The sequence below is a fragment of the Sturnus vulgaris genome, chromosome 3, assembly GCF_052056855.1.
Source record: "Sturnus vulgaris isolate bStuVul1 chromosome 3, bStuVul1.hap1, whole genome shotgun sequence".
Classification (NCBI taxonomy): Eukaryota; Metazoa; Chordata; class Aves; order Passeriformes; family Sturnidae; genus Sturnus; species Sturnus vulgaris.
Genome location: NC_142245.1, coordinates 108,024,101 through 108,046,401, shown reverse-complemented (window position 1 = coordinate 108,046,401; position 22,301 = coordinate 108,024,101). Strand labels below are relative to the sequence as shown.

Here is a 22,301-nt window from a genome sequence, read left to right as displayed (position 1 = left end):
TTGTAAACAGGCTTATGGTTTTTATTGTTGTAAACACATATGCCCCAGGCATACATATCTTGGTTTGTCCAAAAACTGAAACAAGGAAGAAAACAAAACACCCCAGCCTTAGATGTCAAGTCAACAGAAATCTTAAATGCAGTTAACTCTTACCCCCACACACTCAAAATATCTCCTTAGAAGCTCCCTCATGATTAAACATTTTGAGGAATTAGGACAGTTCATAAGGCCTTTGACTTCAAACTTGCCTGACAAAATTTCAGTATCAATGAGACATTCTGGGGTTGCACTGATTTGACATCCCAGTGTCCTTCAGCAAAATCTTTCCCAATTTCCAGTCCCAGCACTGTGAGCCACTTCCCAGGTGGCCCTGAGCAAATTACAGGTGGCCCTGAACTTCCTCCAGGTGCTCCTGAAGGGCAGCGAGCCCATCCTCCAAAGGCACTTCTGGGACAGCAAAAGGCACTCTCAGAGTCACAGAGGGAAGGCAGGGGGATGAAATTCATGTCTGGTGTTGCATTGTGCTAATTTCTGCAAGGTGAACAAACCTCTTGAATTCCTCACTCTCCCTGCCAGGTTTAGACACATCTTCAGAGTCCAGTCATTTTAGCTTAGGCATGGAGCCACTCTCTGGAGGTCTCTGTACCTGCACTGACCACAGAAGCCAGGAATGAACAGGTCTGAACTTCAATGCTCCATCAGGTGCCTGAGGTTAAATGTGTATTTCATTTGAAAAGTGTGCTCAACAGTGTAAATCTACAGTAGAAATGAGGTTCCAGTTGATGTATCTAAAGCACAACAACATCCCCGCCTGAAAAAATTCACCATTTAAAAGGCAGGTGTGGCCTCATTATTACAAAATAGGTGCAAGCTAAGATTAATATCTGTGCTGTGGTGTTTTGTGAGGTAGAGAGCTTACACCATGTGAGAAATGGACATGGTGATTACTTAAAGGCCAAAATTTAAAGAAATTTGAATTACATAATTTTTGGAAGGGACAACTGATTTTTCATATCTTCATAGGAGACGTTGATTATGAAAATGTTAAGTTCTCATTCTCTGACAGATATCAGTTTACAGGGTTCAGAAGCAAGAAACATCAGTAATGGGAAATGCAGCGTTCTATTTCTTACAGAATCTATGAACTTAGATTGCCTCAAAATCTCTTTCAAAAAAATGAAAAAAAAATCCTCAAAATATTTTTGCATCAGTGATTTGCTTCATTTCAAAGCAAAATAAATCCTAGATTTATATAGTATACTTCAGCACAGGTTCCCAAGTGCTTTCCAAATACAATAATGTGCAAGTTATAGGTAGAGATTGTGCTCAAAATCCACCCCAGCCTCCAAGGGTGAAGTATATTGTGAGTTAATATTTGGATGGTGCATCATGGATTGAACTCAATAACCCTTGTGAGTATTTTCCAATACCAGAACCTTCAAAAATTCTCTAGTCACATTTACACTGTTTTTTTTCCCCTTGAGCTACAAATGCATAAAATCTCCCATGAACAAGATCACAGCTTCCCATTAATCACTGAAAAACAAACAAAAAAAGCCCCAAGCCTTCAATGGCTTGCATTTCTGAACATGTGTAATGTCTTTTTTAGCACAGTGCATGGAGTTAGGTGTATGTTTGCACAATGATGTCCCCTCTCAATTTCATTACTGGCTATGTCAGAATCATCCTTTGTCCTTTTTGACAAAATGTGAGCAGAGAAATGACCTGGAAAACTCTCACAGAGTTTGTTGGTGGGATGTGAGTCTGTATTTGGAAAGCCACTGCGTTCAGAGCTTTCAGACAGAGGTGTCCTTTTTGTGGCTGTCCAAGTTCTCTGTGCTTTGATGGCTCCTCCTGGTAAAAGCAGAACAAATGATACATGAACACACTTGTGGCTTTCACTTCTCAAGCTGAGTTTGGCAATCTCAAACAGCTGAGAGCCCCCAGCAGGGTCTGGTTGTCCTGGACAATGACTGAAGCTCCTGAACAGAGGGACCAGTCCCATTTCAGATTGTTTACCCCATCCCCTCCAGTCTGCACAGAGGCCTGTGTCATATCTGACAACCCCATGCACATACCTTGGATATTTTAGGGCATGAATTGGTCCCAGACACCCATGTTTAGGTCCTGGAATTGACCCTTTAACATGGAAATCAGTTTCCAATTCCAGTAAATTGGGATAATAAAATCAAGACAAAGGAACAACCTATTTTTTTGGTATTTTATCCATCACCCTGCTAGGACTGTCCTTATGTATATCCTCAAGAGCTGACAGACGTAGATGAATTTGAGCTAAACAAGATTTTCCTTGGGGAAAAAGAAAAAGGGAGGGAGAGTGATAGAGTAAAAAGGGAAAGAACAGCTCAAAGCTGACCTCTTTTTTTCTCCCACAATCTTTTCTGCCTACACTTCTAAATGGTTTGGATGTTTGTTGTATGCTGTAAACACCAAGAATGCAGTCAACAATACAATTTTCTTCTATATAAAAGTAAATTGTAACTATTCACATTTCCTCCACAAATTTAATCTATGTAGAATATTCCTCATTTCTAGCCTGAGACAATGTACCACAATAGTGCTTTGTGAGCCACTCCAGAGAAAAAGTAAAATAGAGCAACTGAAATTTCTGATAAATAGTCCTCTAAGCAGGTTGTATTGCACTAAAAAAAGAAATTCTGGAACATGTCATGGTACCATTCCGTTAATAATTTCACTAAGAGCACGTTGTTTCATGTTGTTGTAAGGAATATAGGGATTCCTTACAATAATAATTTTCCCAGTATGATTAAGAGCTGCTGTGGGGGTGTTGCTGCTGCTTTACTGCCAAACTTACCTTAACTCCTCAAGGGCAAGCTTTGTTTCTTTCCGACTTTCTTCAGTGATTGGGTAGAAAAGGAGTATAAACAAACCCAAAAGGATGAGGATGGCAGGGACTGCTCCAATGAGGAGTTTCAGTGTGAGGATCACATCATCTGACTGTCTGCATATCCCTGGCTTGTAGCCAGTAAACCTAAACAAACAGAAACAAGTGGTGTGTGCATGTCCAAAGCTAAAAGGCTGTTCACCTGAAAGCTTCTTTCTTCCCCCACTCCAATTTTTCAAGGCTTTTCTCCCATTTTCCCTATACCTCTCTTTTTTCCTTCTCCCCACTACATTTCAAACTGTGTTTTTCAAATGTCATTTTTGTGCTCGACTTCAGATAACTGCATTACCTCTGTATTTTCTTGTTACACATAAAATTAATTATTCCTGTTGAAATTGGTCAAATTACTTGCATACTTTTAAAGAAAGGATTGTGAAATCCCATGTAAGGAAATAAACTGGTGCCCAGCAAGTTCCACCTGGACATGAGGCAGAACTTCTTTCCTGTGCAGTGATGAGCACTGAACAGATTGCCCAGAGAGGCTGTGGAGTCTCCCTCACTGGAGATATTCCAGAACCATCTGGACACAATTCTGTGCTCTGTGCTCTGGGATGACCCTGCTTGAGCAAGGAAAGTTGGAACCAGATGAGCCACTATGGTCCCTGCCAGCCCTACCCATTCTGTGATTCTGTGGTTCTGTGAAATTAATCTGTTATGTGTTTCCTATTAATATTCAGCAAAGTATTCAAGCTCTGCTTTAAAAGCATGCAAGTAATTTGACCAATTTCAACAGCAATAATTAACTTTAATTTAAACACGCACTTAAGCACTCGTCTCAAGATAGACAAATTTACTCAAGTGCTCAGAGTTAGGTACACACTTACACTTCATTGATTCGGGGCTTCCATGCAGTCCCACAACTGCTGATATACTTAAATTCTTATTCCCAATTTGTGGAATGAGTTTTTCCTCTGAACATCCACCTAATGAAAGCTACAGCTCATTTGGCATCACTCTGTCTTCTGTGTTCTCCCACAAACATCTGCCTTGGCAAATTGCTGGGACCCAACTGGAATGCAATTGAGAAAGGGCTAATTGGGGAACAGTGAATTGTTTGAGGGTTTTAGCAATAAGCAGCTAAAATTCCTAAGCCCAAAATGTTCAGCCAAGCATTGCCTGTTATTTAGCAATTTCAGCTTAAGGCCCCAAAGCAAAACATTCTGGTTACCAAAACCTACTCTGGAGCCGAGGGCTGGATTTCCCTTCTAAGTGTTTATTGTGTCCTGTAGCAGGGACAGCACAGGCCCTTTCTGCCAGGTCTTGCACCAAGGCAGGGCAGGAGATGCCTGGCCACTTTCTCAATCTGTCTGGTCAGAACAGACATGACAAAGTGGAAAGAGACCACAGACTCTCTCCTAAAGTGACACAGTCTGGGTGACAGGCAGAGCTGTGAGAAAGGCTGCTCCTGACTCTGATCAGCATCCAGTTCCCTAAAACCATGCTGAACAGGCCTCTGAAAGCCCTCAAATCCATGTAAAGTCCTACAAGCTCATAGAGATAGTCCAGGTGCTACACGGAATGCACAAAGCACCTGTGTCACCTGTGGAGGACCTTCATCTGCTGCACTTTCATGTTTAGCTCTTTATTCATATAAGCCACTAAAATTTGCATGAGTAATTGAAAAGAGGAAAATCAAAAGGGAAGTCAGGTTTTTCTGAACAGAACCATGTCAGGGCAAGTAACTTAATGCTTGGTTGTCTGGCCTAGATGGCACCAATCCTGTCTTTAGTGGTCAGCCATCTGGAGCTGCTGGCACTTTCAGGCTCAGGGCACGAAGGCAATTAACTCCACAGGCTAAAAGTGTTGTAACCTCAGAATGCTTTCAGAGTAGATCCACTAAGTGGAAACACAGTGTTACTTACTCCAGTCCTGCTGCAGAAATTCCTAAGCCAATTCCTGCTGACATCTTGGTAAAAAAAACATAAGAAGAATAGAAAATGGTTTCATGTCCTTTCCCATGGGGATTCTGCAGGCGAAAGTTATCAACAACATCAGGCAGCATTGACCTAGAAGTGAGCAAGATAAAAGAAAAACTCAAGCCAACATTTCTTTTCAAAGTCCAAACTTAATGAAGTAGAGCACAGCCCTCCTCCATTTTTAAGGTGATTGATGTAGCCATGCACATGAAAGAATCCAGTTCAAAAGGTTCTACTCCTGGAAAGAAGGGCAAAAAGTGTGTAAGAAAAGCATGGCCATATATTACAATGTAGAAAATCACTGAAAAGCCATCAAACACTTGAGAGGTGACAGAATTTCCTAGTCTGCCTATCATTCCAAACAGAAGTTGTGACATTAAAAAAAAGAACAGCAAAAACCCCCCACGTTTCATAAGATTTCAAGGCATTCTGAATGTCTGAATAGTTGCACTCTGAAATTACTCTTTTGACAAGGCAACAACATTTTCAGAAACCAATGAAACCTATTCTCTCTCTATTTCAAAGAGACTGAATTAGGTAATGGGGAATTAGAATGGAAGCTGCTCAAATGTTAATTGTGAATTGACATTTATTTCCAACATATGTAATCATTTACTGTTCAAAAAAGAAAAGTCTTCTCACCCTCTGTGCAGAAAAGCTTACATAGTCTGACAACTAATTTCAAATTATGTACTCTATGATCTCCTGGAGTTTTTAGGGCATTGTACAAACAAGTTCTGAAAAACAGTGCTCTCAGCAATGGTCTTGATTTCTGGTTAATGTGATCTCAATAACAATTATTTAATCTGAAGAGGAAATGTCCTACCACGCTCATCCTCGAGTTGTTTTTCCCCACTTATATTCAGTCCTCAGGTGCAAAAGACCTTGAATTCTTAGTTTCTTTTAACTATAATTTTGTGTATTTGGTATATAACAGAGGACTAGTCGAACAGGGATACACAGAATCATGAAGTGGTTTGGGTTGGCAGGAACTTTAAAAATCATCTCATTCTAGTCCTCTGCCATGGGCAGAGATACCTTCCACTAGCCCAGGTTGCTCCAAGCCTCCTCCGACCTGGCCTTGGACACTTCCAGGGATGGATCCACAGCTTCTCTGGGCAACCTGTGCCAGGGCCTCACACCCTCACAGTAAAGAAATTATTTCTAAAATCTAATCTAAATCTATCATCCTTCAGTTTAAAGCCATTCATTACCCCTTGTTCTATAACTACATGCTCTTATAAAAAGTAAGGTTAGACATAGTTTGCCTTATGTGTCCTCTGCTACATTCTTAATTGCTCAGCACTAATTCATTTGCCTACCTTCATAATTCCTGAAGCAATGTTATCACACATCGTGTAGCTACTTAGATTATGGATTAATTTAAATACTCTCATGTACAAAAAGTGGCTACAGTTACAGTAGATGTAATCTGTTAACCTTGGGCAACCAAGGTCACATCATTGCAAACAGCATCCACTATAAAACCAAAAAAAGGTTCTTGGAAGAAGAGATTCTTGCCATATTCTGCCTCTTTCAGAGGCAAATTCCATGCAGTAGTACATACATGTAGTGCAGAAATACATTAATTCCCCATGTCAAATGTAAAATTCTCCTACCATGGCAACAGAAGAGATGCTGCAATGCTCAGACCAGAGACGAAGGCCACGAAGTAAGCCAGGATCAGGTTTGGAATGGTCACTAGCATGACTGCAAAAGGAATCATCCACTGAAGAAGAAAAGCATTATATCTAAATTACAGCATGCACTGCTCAATTCTGTACAGATTGTTCCTTTCAAAATACAAAACTATGTTACAGAACAGTTCACACACAGCAATGTCTCACACTTCAGTATTTTGGTCAAATTGCATTTCCAAAAAGCCCTGAGCCAATCTGTACTTAACTATCCAGAATAATTGGAGAAAAGTATGACAAGTGATAGTAGTGTTGTCTCTGTTAGCACTATTAGGGCTACAACTGAACTAGTAAATTAAACAAACCCAAGAGCCTATTTACCAGTCTTGAAGACAACTCATAGACCCTGGCCACATTCATAGTCCTAAATATTTATGGTCTCCAAAAGACCTATGGCCATATAAATACATTTTGTGAAGACTGAAAATGGTTGATTCCCAAACTGTGCTAGATAGAATAATAGAATGGTTTGGTTGGATGGAACCTTTAAAGATTATCTTCTTCCAGCCCCACTGCCCTGGGCAGGGACACCTTCCACTAGACCAGGTTGCTCCAAGCCCCATCCAAGTGTTCAAGACCTGACCTTGAACACTTCCAGGGATGGGGCACCCACATCTCCTCTGGGCAACTTGTGCCACGTTCTCTCCACCCTCACAGTAAAGAATTTCTTCCTAGTATCCAATCTAAATCTACCCTCTGTCAGGTTAAAGCCATTCCCCTTTGTCCTATCACTCCATGCCCCTGCAGGAAGTCCCTCTCCAGCTCTCTTGAAGGTGCTTTAGGCACTGGAAAGGTCTCTAAGGTCTTTCCAGAGTCTTCTTTTCTCCAGGCTAAACAACCCTAGCTCTCTCAGCCTGTATTAATAGGAGAGGTGCTCTAACCCTCTGATCATTTTTGTGTTCCTCCTTTGGACTCACTCCAGCAGATCCACAACCTTCTGAGGCTGTGGGTCCCAGAGCTGGATGCAGCATGGCAGGAGAGGTCTCATTTGGAGCAGAGGGGCAGAATCCCCTCCCTCAGCTGCTGCCCACACTGTTTTTGAAGTGTTTGGTTTTGTAGACTGCAAGTGCACGTTGCTGGGTCATCTCAAGCATCTTGTCAACCAACACCCCCAAATCCTTCTCCTCAGGGCTGCTCTCACTCCATTCACTGCCCAGAGTGTTTTTGTGCTGACCCAGGTGCAGGGTTTGTGCTTGGCCTTACTGAACTTCATGAGGTTCCCACAGTCCCACATCTCCAGGCCCCTGAGGATGGCATCCCTTCCCTCCAGCTGTCACCTGCACCACACAGCTCAGTGTCACCAGCAAACCTGCTCAGGGTGCCTCAGTCCCTCTCTCCCTGTCACTGACAAGGATGTGGAACAGGGTTCCAGTACAGACCCCTGGGGATGACACTCCTCACTGTCCCCACTTGGACATTGAGCCATTGGCCACAACTCTTTGAGTGCCACCATCCAGCCAATTCCTGACCCACTGAGTGATCCATGCACCGAATCCATGCCTTACAGACAAGGATGTTGTGCAGGACAGTGTCAAATGCTTTGCACAAGTCCAGCTAGACACTGTCAGTTGTTCTTCCTTTATCCATGAACACTCATAATTCTCAGGAGATTGCTAATCAGCTTGGGCAAAGATTTTTCTGCCAGTTAAATAACAGAGATGACCAAATGCCCATTTCTATTCTAGGGGAATTATTTAATTTACTATTAGAGACAATGCCTTAAAACATTCTCACACTTCATTCCAAGGGGAATGGCAGTGCTTCAGTGGTCATTTTAAACTGTAAATATCCCATTTCATGGATCACCTTCAGTCTTGAGTGAAGAAGAATTTGCTTTCATTTCCGATCACCACTTTAAAACCATATACATACTCAGCAATAACAAAACCCAAAAGTCAGAGTGGTTTACTCCACTCCCCCCAGCTGGATCCACTCATGACATCGCATGACAAGTCACAGAGGTTACCCTCAAAACCAAATTAATTTGATGTAACAGACAGGGGGGTGTAACAGACTTTTGGGATTTGTTTTCTGACAGTAGTCATAGCCACTAGATTTCTTCAACTTCAGCTTGAAGCAATGGGCTTACAGGACTGAAAATCCACTTTTTAAAATGCTGATTGAATGCCTACTGCCCAGCTGTCCTATACCCGTCACATGCTCCATCTCCCACGCCAGTGAACCACAGGCACAGCAGCACATGTAGAATCCAGAACCAGGGGCTTATCTTCAGGGCTTTTTAATGATGGGGGATTAGTTTAACATTAAGTGTTTCAATCCTCTATACGTGCAGCTTGGGAGCTGAGGGTATGAGAAGAGCTTCCACAGAGAGTGATTCCCCTAAGCACTGCTATTTACAGTTCTGTATGATAAGTGATTCTGGGAGTCCTGCAGTCTAATCCATTATGTTTATGTTTTAAATGCATTTCCTATCTAAAGCATTTGCTCCCAAGCTAAGGAGGCAGAAAATAACCTTTCCTGACTGCAAGTTCCCAGCACAGGCAGATAATCCTTGCATTAGCCCAGTGTTGTGGCAAAATCGTTATTTCACCACAAGAGAGCACTCCAGCAATATCAGATTTTATGTTGTCTATAAGCAATTTTATGACTGCCTTGTGCTCCACACGGGGCACCCACTCAGAAACCAAAGCACTTAAACAAAATTCTAGATCGATAATAATAACCATTGTGACTGTAATTTCCTAGAGAAAGAGAAGCAGGGCCAGCAGGACTGAGGTTACAATGCCCTAAATTCTTGCCCATGCACTGGCAGCACAGTCATGAGGGCAGTGCTCCCACTGCAATAAACAGCTAATGCAGCTCCTTCTTTCTCACTTGTAAAGCAAATACTCTGTTATTGGCATCTGCTCTGTTGTCACAGGGCTGCTGCCCTCTGAGTTATAAACAGCGTCCTCCAGTTATCCCATGCCTTCCATTCCCTGACAGCCCTGTGGAAGGTGACCCTGCTGGGATGCTGAAGGTGGAACTGGTCTCTGCAGCAGCACATTGTGAAGGGCAAATCAGGAAAAGGTGCAGGGAGGATGTGAGTGGAAACAGGATGGGAGAGTGGGAAAAGGGCTGCAGAGCCAGGACTCATCCAAAGGCATCTCTCCATGCTGCACCGTGCTCACAGATGGCAAATAAATAATTGCATATCTGTGAGGAGGTGCTCTTATTTTTACTAAATCCTGCAAAACCCACAGCCAAAAGCTATTATTGGCTAGGATGGAAGCTAGAGTTGTGGGAGAGAGCCATCTTTGTTTTTAGAGACCTCGCCAAAACTATGAACCAAGAAGATGCTGCACTTCTTAAAATTTCTCATGACAATTTCACCTCCAGCAACCAGCTGAGACTTACTGAGTGTAAATTCAGTGCTTGCCCCGTGAGGGCAGAGCAGACACCTAAATGAACACAGCACGTGGAAGCTGAAGGAAATAAACAGAGGAGAATAATTTCTAGCCTGTGCACCAACCTATCAAGGATCCTGCTTGGGAGAAGAATAATTCCTGATAATTCCAAAAATTCTAGGCTTTAAACTTTTAGGAACTTGAGATACTTAATCAGTAGTTAGATTTGTTGGTCATCTCTTTTGGAGGAATAGGCAAAAAGGGAGAAATATCAGTGGAAGAAACCCAAGATTCTTGTTTATCTACCGACTTCTAAACTCTTTGAGGGCTCTCTTCAACACAGAATCACCTTAACAGAAAAAATTAGTCTGAAGCACTGTGACTTCTTTTCTCAGGAAACTGAATTTCTAATCACATGTTCACCCTGAAAGGTGAGTGAGGTTTTAGAGGGAAAAAAAGTGTTTTCTTCCCTGTCTCCTTCCCTTCCAGTAGAACATTCCCCAATGACAAACTTAGGAGCCTTAAATGACGTGCTTTTATTTCACAGTGGGAGAGTGCAGATTAGTTGTACAGATCACACAAGGTGGTAGGGTAGGAAGATCCTGTGATGCATTGTCAGACACAAAATCCATCACTGAGCACACACTGAGTCTCCTGAGAAATGTCTACAAGGTGAAACAGAGAGGTGGCTTTTTTTCAATCCATCCCCCACTTAGACCATAACAGTCAAACAACTCAACTGTAAAATTAAGTTAAACCATGTTTACAGAGGTGCTGACAGCTTTTCCAGTCATGTAAAACTAAATTTATAGAGCCAAGTTGGTTGAAGAAAACATTGTTTGTGGCCAAGCAGACAGAGATTTCCTAAGGAGGAAATCTGCATTCCCAGGTCTAGTCAATGGGCCAATACTGCTTTTGGCAATTCTCTTTGCTCAAGTGGTAAAAAGAAATAAGGATGGGACTTGAATTCCAGATGCCTACTTCAAAACACATAACAATTCAGCATATTTGGAACTTGGGTTTTAAAGTTACTTCTGATTCTCTGGAAGTCATTACAACACAGCTTTTAATTCCAAAAATTATAACTGTTCAACTCTATTCAGTAACTGTCACCAGACCTAAATTTTTCAGCTTTGTTCAGATTTTGACATATAGCTTTGGGCTGGATTTTTCAAGTCCTCCTGCTTTGTTGTGCACAAGGCAATTTTTCTTTCCTCTTTCATAAGTAATTGAAGGTAAACAGGGGGAAAATGGGGAGGAACAGGCCTGTACAATAACTCACCGAGGATGATGACAGAAAATTGCTGCTGTCTGCACTAAGTAAGGGACTTAAAATAATCCATCAGTGACAAGGGCAGGCTCACTGAGCTGGCTTTGCAAAGCTGTGTCAGAGCTAAACTAGGTTTCTTTTATCAGGTAGGTCACCTTTTTCTTCACTTCACTAATAACTCTCCCTCCCTATTCAAAGGGATGTGGATGCTCCTGGAGGGGGTGTAACAGACTTTTGTTTCCTTCCATGGGACTGAATTACCAATGCTGACACCTCAGCACCATATAACAAAGACAAAACAAGCCTTGCACAACAGATAACTTGTCAACATGAGGCAACTCAGATCTGAATTTATAAAAGCTCATTGAAGCTCAGTTCTGAGAGCTTCAAATGAGAACTTGTGCAGAATCTTAAATAAACTGGAACCTCCCTCCAGCATCAATCCATTTCTCAAAATTTTCCCTTGGAAACTTGGAATCTGTCTGAAATTTGGTATAATGATTTAAAACAAACTCTGGAACTGAGCAAATTTCACATAGATTGAGGTTACAAGCACTTGAAAGAGCTCCTGAAGTGGCTCCAGTTGTCAAATAAATGAGCACAAGCAGAATTTTTTTTCTCAGAGGATTTGCTTACCGAAATCCCACATGCTGCACACTTCTTGCCAAATCTCTGCAGAAACTTCTGCCAGAAGGGAACGCTCACGACTGCTGATACCTACAAAGCACAAAAACCCATGTATGTACTGTGCTTACTTCCACTGTCTCCTCCAGCTCTGGAGCTCACAGACATCTTTTTGTCTAGTACATAAAAGCCTGGAAGGAAGGTGAATATGCAGATTCTTGTTTCTCCTCATCCTTTGAGTGACTTTTTAAAATTGATTGTTAAGCTATCCATCAGATGGTTTTCCACAGTCAAATCTTAGAAAATAGTGTCTTAAAATTTCCTTTTCTAATGCAAGCCACAGCAGTCAAAGCTGTGCTCAGTCATTAAAGTTCAAACACACTGCAAACAGTCAAACTTTGTGCTAATGCCTTTTGCCAAACTGCCTGAACTTGACAAATGATGAGTGAATTTAGCTCTACCCCATGTACAGGAAGAAAGTTGAAGTGCAAGATAAATCTACCCTAAGATAGAGTACATTCCATACTGTGTGTCCCTTCTTAGGAACAATCTGTAAGAGAAATAGTTGCTTGTAGTGGACATTACTGTTTCAGACACTGAAATACTCACCCATGGCAGCAACAACCACAAGCAATGCAGTACCTATGCACTGAAGTACTGCTACTAATGGCAGCCTTACACTTCCCCTTTATTTAAATGTCACCTAATTGTTAGTGTTATATTTCAGTCTGTACTTATTTTACCTCTACTGTCTCTCTTCTTGGTAACCATCACCTGCAGAGCCTTAAGGTACCCAGCACCTCTCCTGCTCTCCAGCATCTTGGTTTTAATGGTGTTGGAAAACAATATGTCTTATGATGTGGGAAAGGCTAATTATCACCTAAACAAGCAGAATTCTACCTCTGCATGTCAAGACAAAATATTCTGTAAAAGGATCTTTTTATCACACTGTCAGTTGCTCTAGAGAGGAATCATTGTATTTCTGGGTATTTAAAATATTTATCCTAGCAAGCTGCCTCTCCCCAAGGAGTCGTGTGTATGAATATGCAAATTGAAGTTGTTTAATTTTCAGCAAGATTGGGGAAAGGGACAAAGGAGGTAAAATTCCAGACCTCCTTTCTAGAAGCAGCTTCTGCCTTTTATAGAAGCTGGGGCTTGCAGGTAAAAACAACAAGGAATGAATTAAAAGCTCCAAACCACTATTTTTTTAGAAGTGCAGAAGGGAACACCAACTTTATTTCAAATAGACAACGCAAAAGATAGTGCAGCTTCCTAACAGCTCTGCTGAGACACAAAACTCTTCTTGTCTTCTGTAATTTTGTGCCAAAGCCCAGTGAGAACCAGGTAACATATGGGAGAGAAGTGCAACTCACCAAGATGGTCACCACCAAATACTGGAAGTGATTGCGGAGGCCAGCAGCATGAGTGCAGAACAGGACAAAGTTCCCCTGCTCCAGCTGTTGAATTTAAGACATTTGGTGACCACCAAAAGACAAAGGAAAATTAAAAAGAGACAAAAATTGCATCATGCTCCATATTAGTTAAATGTAGTTGGTGACTGATTTGTTAAATGTAGGGTTTGGGAGTCTGATTCTTCCCTTGTTTACAACAATTTAAAGAAGCAGTAACTGTCCTGTTATCACTGGAATAACATGCCAGTAATACTGGGGCAAGCAAGAGGTAAGCCACACGTAATAGAGCACAAAATTGACCAAAACAGAAATGGCCCTGTGAAAGGATTCTGTCTCCAGGCTTTATTCCCTATGTCCCATCTGCCTTGTGTTGTCACAGCTGCAGGCTACTGCAAGAAACTGCCCTTTCTCTTCCCCAGCAAGGCCATAAATCTTTCTCCAGAAGCTCTAACTCCAAAACAAGCAACATTTCAGCTGTAATAATACTCCTGCCAACTTCCTGTGGTAAAGCAGCTGGTTTTGTGTATACCCTCAGCTATGGAGTGTAGCTTTGGGTCAGATACCTCCCTACACCTGAATCCTCATCAGATAGGAGGATCTAACTGCACAGTGTTACATGACAGGTGAAGCCATTCTGTCACACTGCTTCTGCAGAACTCAGGGGGATTCTGAACACTAGAATATGATGGAGGGCCAGCTCCAGCAATTCTGCAGAAGCAGAGTGGCAGAGGAGGATTTAAGACTCAAGCCACAGCAGCAGGATTAATTCTTGTTCCGTTGTGAGCCTGTAGATTACCCGTGGCCAATCACCTGTAGACAAACTAGGATATCCAAGAAGTTGTATCCTATCTCCATTACCACAAAACCCTTCCCTAGTTTGTGTCCCTGTTTATGCTTCCCTAATTTTAGTCATAGGATATCACACTCTGGAATTATGGCAAATACATCTTTACTGTTGGATCTCAGGAAACTGGAGGGGTTTTTTTGTTTGGTTGGTTGGTCAGTTGGGGTTGGTTTTTTTTTTGTTGTTTTTTTTTTTTGTGTGTGTTTTTTTTGTTGTTGTTGTTGTTGGTTTGTTTGTTTGTTTGTTTGTTTGTTTGTTTAACCTGCACATTCCTTTTGCTGATCAGTAATCCACTTTCTAAATGCCATAAAATCAGTGTCCCTCCCTTGAGTAACAGCAGCAAGGGCTGCTCATGCTGGCTGAACTGGAGTAACAAAGCTTCCAGCTTCTGCCTCCCCTCACACCTTCCCTTCAGCCTGCACAAATAGCAAAACAGAGAGATATGGACTGACAGAAGATCTTTTCCTCTCTGGGTGTTGTCAGCAAGCAGCTGGCTGCCAGCAGCCAGATGTGCTATATATCCCTGCTGACTGAGTGGATGCTGGAACGATGTGGACAACAAGAGACCTTTCATCTTCTCCCTGTCTCTGCAGCTGCTCACAGTACCTGCAGATCCCAGACATGAGCAGAAATAACTTCTGTTATTGTTTCTCACCCTTGGGTATTTCAGCAAGGACTAACAGATGCTGTGCCCAAATCCAGGCCAACAAAAAAGTTCAGTGCTTCTTTGGCAAACAAACTTTTAAGTAGCCCTTCTAAGGAACTTTATAATTCACCAGGACTGCTGGTGAGCACAGCACTGCTCTCTTACATGTCATATTCTTGCCTTCTCTCCTGATACTCCCTTGATCAATGGTTCACATGACTAAGAGTCTCTTGGAAAAATGTGATAATTATTTGCTTTTCAAAATAAAGCAAACTTCAACTGATATGTACAAGTTCAGAGTAAAATAATATATTTACTGAATTGAACACATCTTAAAAGTCAGACTTAAAAAGCCTGCTGTACTTATGGGGATTGAGGGTTTCTTACTGAATGGTTTTTCTACAGCTCCTCTCTATGGGAGGATACACTGCATCTTTTTGTGAGAGCCACATCCAATTGCAGGTCTTCATTTCAAAATGAGCTCTACCTAACTCTGACACAGGTGAAACCTCCTGCTTCTGAATGTCTTCTCACTCTGACCTAATGCCTTCCATCACAAAAGACTCCACAAGACCCAGTTCAGCCACTATCTGAGAGCTGTCACCTATGCAAAGGAAAGAGGCAACAGTTTCAACAGGGCACACAGAGACAGGAACAGACAGAAGAGAAAAAGCATTCTCTAAGCAGCCGAAACCACAGGAGACTGTGGATGGATAACACAGAATGACCCAGACTGGGTCACTAGGACTAGTTCTTCACCTTTTATGAAAAATAAAAAAGAAAAAGAAAAGAAAAGAAAGAAAAAGAAAAGAAAAAAAGTCCTTAAATGGTTAGGACTTTGGCTTTGCTTCTCCTTTGTATGAACCATCTCCAGCCACACAGGACCCCAGGCACCAAAAGAGGACTCTGGCTCCCTACTGATTTACAGGGGAAGGCAACACCCCCTAGATCACCCCTCCAGTCACCAGTCAAAGGTTATTTGCATTTCAGACTCTCCCATGCTGGGAGTGGAATGAGGCCAACACACAGACTGAGAGGGTCTGAAGTTACCTGAACTGCTGTCGAGATGAGAAGAAATGAAGCTGTAAGCTTCACATATGGACCATGCTTCATGGTAAGTGCAAGCCCCTTACAAAAAGGAATTGCTCTGTCTGAATTTAAGGCATAAGGATCTAAGAGAAGCAGGATACATAAAATAAAAATTTTTTCAACAAAGGAATGTGAAATAACTATTATTAAATAGAAGCATATTTAAATATAACTTACCATCCCTTTCCTTTACTCCAAGAAAAAGAACGACAGTTCCAAGAAGATACACACCTGCTATGACCCCTGCTGCAATCATGTAAACTTTTGCCTTTCAGAAGGAAAAAAAGACATTTGAAATTGTGACAGGAGAATTATGAAAATTTCAGTCCCTTTTTGGTAAGCCACCTGCAAATGAAGAAATGCACATCTGCATACAGCCAAATGCCTGTCTGCTACCTCTCTGAAAAATGTTCACTTCTGCAGTTCATTTATAAACCACACCTGCTTTAGGATAAATTCAGGGCATATAAGTATGTATTTCTTGAAGGGGAAAAGAAAAAACAACAGTGAACAAAAGGGTTACTGTGTTGGCAACGTGAATGTTTTAAAAATTTGCTTATGTTGAGACTAACAACAGACATACACAGTCACCTAATCGAAACCATGCATCATCCATAGAGGCATTCTAATTTTCAGTAAGTCCAGTTGATCTGGCTACACAGACTGCAATCTGGAATTTCATGGTGGTTGGGAGAGCCCTCAGTACTGATATAGACACAGTTACTACAGTTTCTGCATTTACACATGATGATATTTGTGACAATAATGAATTTTAGAAATTATACTTACATGCCAATGAGAGAATATGGTGCCTTGCATGCTGGTTTTCCCAGTTACTTAGTTACTTAGTGAAATTCAGAAATCTTTGCTTCCTTTTAGCCAGGGGAGCAAAGCCTCCAAGGATACCTCCCACACCACCAGATCACATTTGCTGTTTCTAACTCTGATTGCACTGATTTCGACTAATGTGTTAAAAATATTTTACTTTAGTATGATGTAATAATTTACCTTATACTGTGTTATCAAAGATAGCTTATAGAGCTTTATGAAAAAATGATTACTTGATAGGAAAACTGAATTCCAAATTACTAGTTATATATTGTAGATGAAATTATTATAAGTCTAAGAAGATGTTGATTAAAAAATGCAATTACAAGAATGTACTTCAAAATATAAAGACAATTAGTATAGATGCAAATGTATTCAGATGAACCATGTAAGAATAGAAAATTTTTAAGAAAACAGCTTTTGATAAGATGTTTACATTTCAGAAAGTAACATGGTGAGATAAAGGAATGCAGGGATATATACGGGATAAAGGTTTGGGATTTTTTATATCAGAGCTATAAATTAAGTCACAGAGTACTTTCACACTCTTGGTTATGGCTTGCACAGAATACAGAGTGCAGTGGTGGAGATATCTGGATTCACATAAACAAGGCAATTTCAGCCTGAAATGTAGCTGAGCCAGGAGAGAAGGGGACCAAAAAAAAAAGGATAGTATCAGGGCTCCTTTATGAACTTTATAATTTTTTAATGCATTTGTTAATTTGCTTGAAGCATTTGAATTAAATGTTGTGTTTCATAAGCCATCATTAGATGCAATTTGAGCTTAAACCATCAAGGATACTCACAGTAGGCCAAATAAGATTCTCTAACCCTCAACAAAACTTGTTAGCCCATCTACAACTCTATCAATACCCATGTTTGGTTTCCAGTAATAAAGATCCATTCATAAGCTTATACTAACAACTTCAGGAGAGCTTAAAAATCACCATTTCTTCCACATCCTTTCTTATAATAAGGAGCAAAGTAACAGCAGTTCTTCACTAAGTGCTTTTTAAAACTAGGTGTGCTCTTGAGCAGCTAGGAATTAGTCCTTGTGACAAAAAGAGTCAGGGTCATACCCCTGAAGGGCACTAAAAGAAAGTCAAGATTTGCCCTCCTAAATATTTCCTGATGTAAGTACTTCAAAGTCAATTAAGGTAGTCTTGCCTCAGCTTGTAACTTAAAGCCCATCAGCCACACAACCAAAATTCAGGATCCATCAAAGATCCAATTCAAGATTTCCTCTTTACTGTGCAATTAATTAGGTGCATGTTCTGCTGTGTGTGGTGTGAGCTAAGGGCAGGTTTCCAGTCACACTGCAACTTCTTCAGATCTGAAATATGTTTGTGTCTAAAAGCTTTCCCATCATTTCCCAGTTTTATTATCTAGTTTAATGAAAGATAATGCCTCTACCTACAAACCCTGGCTACTTTAAGCAATAGATTTTAGTTAGTTTTTCAAAATAAAACACTACTTGACATTCAACTCATTGTGAAGTTTCTTTCTCCATCTCCCTCCTACCTCAAAAAGGACTGGAAAGGACATGTGGTTAGACAGAAAGGAAATAAATCCAGATTGTCTATTGTCTATTTTTTTCCCCTGAAAGCCATTTCAGAGATTTCAAAATAGAAATTGGAGATTTTACTCTGAAGCAGATTCAGACAGGGAATCTGCTGTGCAATGAAATTCAGCTTGCTCCGTGACTTTTCAAGCTACTCTCCTTGACAATTCACAGAGGTGTAATAAACACAGTAGTGTTCTACATCAAACCAGTGTCCCAGAAGCTAAAAAGGAAGGCTGGATGATGTTCTGTGTCTTGTTAAAACACACACTACAAGTTACTAAACAAGCATTTTCAAAAACACATTATGGAGCCATAAAATGGCCTGGCCACTTTGAGAAGCAGCCCAGCTGTCCTCAGACTGTTGCCCAGATCAGCTCTATGAGAAGCCTGTGCCATAAAAACCCAAGGTGGCACAGAGACAAAGAATAGTGTCTGGGAATGGGGCGGGGGGCAAGGCTTTGTCCCTTTCCTGGACCACCAGTGCTGATGGCAGAGTATGCAAATCCAAAACACAGATAAAAACATGCCTTTAGTTTGTGATTTTACTGCTGCTGAAGCACCATAATAGGAGCTACTCCACTGCATTAGGAAGAGCACAAATATGTACTTCCTCATTTGCATCAAACATTTGAGATTAGTTTCAGGTCAAGGAATCTTCCTAGGGTGTTTTACATACTGGTTGGTACTTGCACTGACAGAGCAACAGATGAAAGTATAAAAAGAAAGGATGAATCCAGCAGTTGGTAAATTGGAACCAACAATCTGCTGATTTCACAAGTGACATAGGAAAAAACAGTACTACACAATGTAATTGTTTAATTCAGGGCTTGTTTCAAGACCACTGCAAACAATGGAAGACTATTAAATTGTGTTAACTGAGGTTTGGATCAGGTTTTAGGTTTTCCTCCCAGATACAAAACCTTTGTCTCTCAAAAAATATAAAACTCAAGTAGGAGGAGATAAAATTATTTGTGCAAAATTACAGGAAAAGCCTGTCAAGGAAAATTAAATAAACAAGCATGGATCCCCAGGTTCATTCCTCATGTTAACCACTGAGATCTGCCATCGTTAATGGGCTATTACCAACCATTTACTTTCAACAGTACTTTGTACCTTCTCAAAGTACAGATTCCAAATAGGACTTAGAGTTTCGTTCACAAAATTGCCATTAATCTGTACAGGAGATCTCCAGTGGTAACTCCTTTGGAAATCAGTGTTGCTGAACTGAAAGACCCTGCTGTAGCCACCATGTTTTCATGGAAACATAGAATGGTTTGGGTTGGGTGGGACTTTCAAAAATCATCTCATTCCAACCCCCTACCATGGGCAGGGTCACCTTCCACTGGACCAGGTTGCTCTGAGCCCCATCCAACCTGTCCTTGAACTCTTCCAGGGAAGGGGCATCCACAGCTTCTCTGTGGATGTAGTGTTACAACTTGTGACACTACCTTGTCACCTTTATTGCAAAAAAAGAAAACAACTTCCTAATATCTAATCGACATGTACCCTCTTTCAGTTTAAAACCATTCCTCCTTGTCCTGTCACTACAAGCCTCGGTTAAAAGTTTCTTCCATCTTCCTTAAAAGCCCCCTTTTGTACTGAAAGGCTGCAATAAATTCTCCCTGGAACTTTCTCTCCTCCAGTCTGAACGAATCCAACTCTCTCAGCCTGTATTCACAGGAGAAGTCCCCCAACCTTCTGACCATTTTTGTGACCATCCTGTGGCTCTGCTCTAACAGGTCCATGCCTTTCTTGTGCTGGGGACCCCAGAACTGGACAGAGTATTTCTGGAGGGGTAAACTGCTTTTCTTACTAAGATTCTATAAACTGTAAATCAGCCCCTAGTGAAAACAAAGGGTGGCCATGTCCCTCCCAGCTGCTTTATGGGTTGGGCACCTTCTGCAAAGCTCCTCAAAGAAATTCTGGTGCCACACTGAGGAGGGGTTGCAAAGACAGCAAAGATGGAAAGCATTGTCTGGAACAAGGTCATTGCCTCAGCTCCAGCATCACTGATTTCATGGAAGTCAGTTCACACTCATCCAGCTGGATAGGACATGGTATTAGAGAAACATCCCCACCCTTCTCTGTAGGATACTTTAGTGTATTCCCATAGACACTTACTTGATGAGACAGAGGATCTGAGGGGTCTGGAATGGTGGCAGTGTCATGCCAGGAGTCAGTGGTGTTTTCTGAGGGATTCACAGTGCAGTGGGGAGAGACGTGAGCACTGGCCACAATCTGCCCCTGAAGTGCAGCTCCAATCAAGGTCCCAAGAACTTCCATGGTCATTCCTAAAGAATGGAAGCCCAAATATGCAGTGAGGATGAGACTCTTGCTCTTCTGTCTCACTGAAGAGAAACATTATCAAACCATTTCCTCTTACAGGAATGAGCAATGCCAAGAACAGAAGAACTGAAAGGCAGGGATAGGAACAGTTTCAAGGAGAGTTTTGTCTTTCATTTTCTGATCAGCTTTGAGAAGAAGCATCCAAGAAAGAGTCTTTTCTATACAATCTGCATGAGAGATGTGAATGCTGAAATTAAGAAGATAATGTGGAGTTGAGGACCAGAGCAGAACTACTTTTTAAATGCCATTTTTTCCAAAGCAAGACTTAAAGTCAAGACTTAAAGTTCATCTCAAACTTGACTGCAACTTGTGAAACACTTCTCTAATCAGACCTCTGAGTCCTCCAACTGTAAAATAAAGTGATACTTGCCTCAGGTTTATGGAAATAGTACAGCTACAAAGCTCTTGGAAACAGCAGGTGCTGTTCTTAATTGCCTAAGGCCAGAGTCAGGAAGAACTCTCTACCTCAACCTCAGAGAGTGATTCAGATCACTAATTCTCACCAGAAAAAGAGGATCATCTTAAAAAAAAAAAAAAAAAAAAAAAAAAAAAAGACTTCCACTTAGGAAAATAAAAATTTAACCATGGGCATCATCTCATGACATTGATCAACAACCTGACCAGGTGTTGCAGCTCTGTTAAGGCAAATGGTGAGAAATTTGGGTTCTAGACCCTCCTCACACTGAGGGATTTCAAGCCTACCGTGCCTGTTTCCCTGCAATATGGCCATACCCAGCATCCCCATGGCCAGAAGATAAACTGAATTCCTGTCCTGGCTCCAGAGACTCTTTACACATTTTGCATAAAGATACATCAGGACTGAATGCATGAACAGATTAAGGATGGGAACAAAGTCTCCCCATTTGGGAGGGAATGGACTTCTCATTGACCCAAACTTCAGACTTTTTTTCCTGTTTTTTCTCTTTTGGTGGCTCCCAGGGTCATTTGTTCCTTTCTGAGAAGCACCACGGAGGATTCTGAAGGGATGCTTCCAGAGCAGGTTGTGTCCTGGTGGTTATGGTACTCTCTCTGGGAAGTGACAGGCATTTCAAAACCTCCTAGGTTCATGTTTATCCAAGTGTCCTGATCTATAACAGCCTTCCTAGGTGACCTCAGACATGTGGCTTTTTTTGTGTCCCTGTAAAGGAATAAAAATACTTCACCATCTAAAGGGAGGGCAACACACACAGATTGAGAGGCGTTCAGAGAGTGCAGCAATGCAGTCTGGGTGTAACTATGCAAGATCCTGTAAGGAAAAGGGAAGAGAGGTTCCCTAGCAGATCTGGACCTTTTAAACCATCACTACTTTGTTCCCAAACTGAGAATGCTTTTGAGTGGAAAATCTGAGGTGCCATGTTACATTAATTTAAACCAATGGGAAGTAAAAAAAGGCCCTTCCCCAAACTTCACATCTAATCCTACCAGCAATGTTGCAATTCAGTCCATGCACACAAAAATCCTGGCAGATGGTGGAAATCTAACCCCAATCTGGTCTGAAGTGTTTGGACACAAACTGGTCTCAGTTGGGCGTTGCAGAGCTCCCAAACTCAGTGCAAAGGCAAAGCACTCAAATCACACCTTTCATTCAGAGCACCACCTACACATTCATAACCTTTGTCTAGGGCTCTACATCTGCATTTTATCAAGCACTTGTACAGAATAAAACCCAGAAGCATCATTAGAGGCACCAGAAATACAACCACTGTGAAACTTTTTTTCTAAGTAGTAGCAAGAGCTGAGGAACAGGTATCTTTCAAAGTTCTTGTGTGCTCAGAATTTATGATGTATTACTTTC

General features: G+C 41.3%; 1 protein-coding gene across 6 annotated transcripts in view; it reads right to left on the bottom strand.

The window, feature by feature from the left end:
- MFSD2B (MFSD2 lysolipid transporter B, sphingolipid) overlaps positions 1-22,301 on the bottom strand; it is a 38,702-nt gene continuing 16,401 nt past the window's right edge. The window contains exons 6-14 of one of the 6 annotated variants that reach the window (XM_088162470.1): positions 20,282-20,451; positions 15,946-16,036; positions 15,730-15,807; positions 13,151-13,234; positions 11,790-11,870; positions 6,459-6,549; positions 4,786-4,929; positions 2,834-3,010; positions 1-1,854 (exon numbers count right to left, since the gene is read on the bottom strand). In XM_088162470.1, the coding sequence (XP_088018596.1) occupies positions 1,797-1,854; positions 2,834-3,010; positions 4,786-4,929; positions 6,459-6,549; positions 11,790-11,870; positions 13,151-13,234; positions 15,730-15,807; positions 15,946-16,036; positions 20,282-20,451 (974 nt within the window). In that variant the 3' untranslated portion in view covers positions 1-1,796. The other 5 variants (XM_088162469.1, XM_014872972.2, XM_088162468.1 and 2 more) reach the window with 5 other exon arrangements.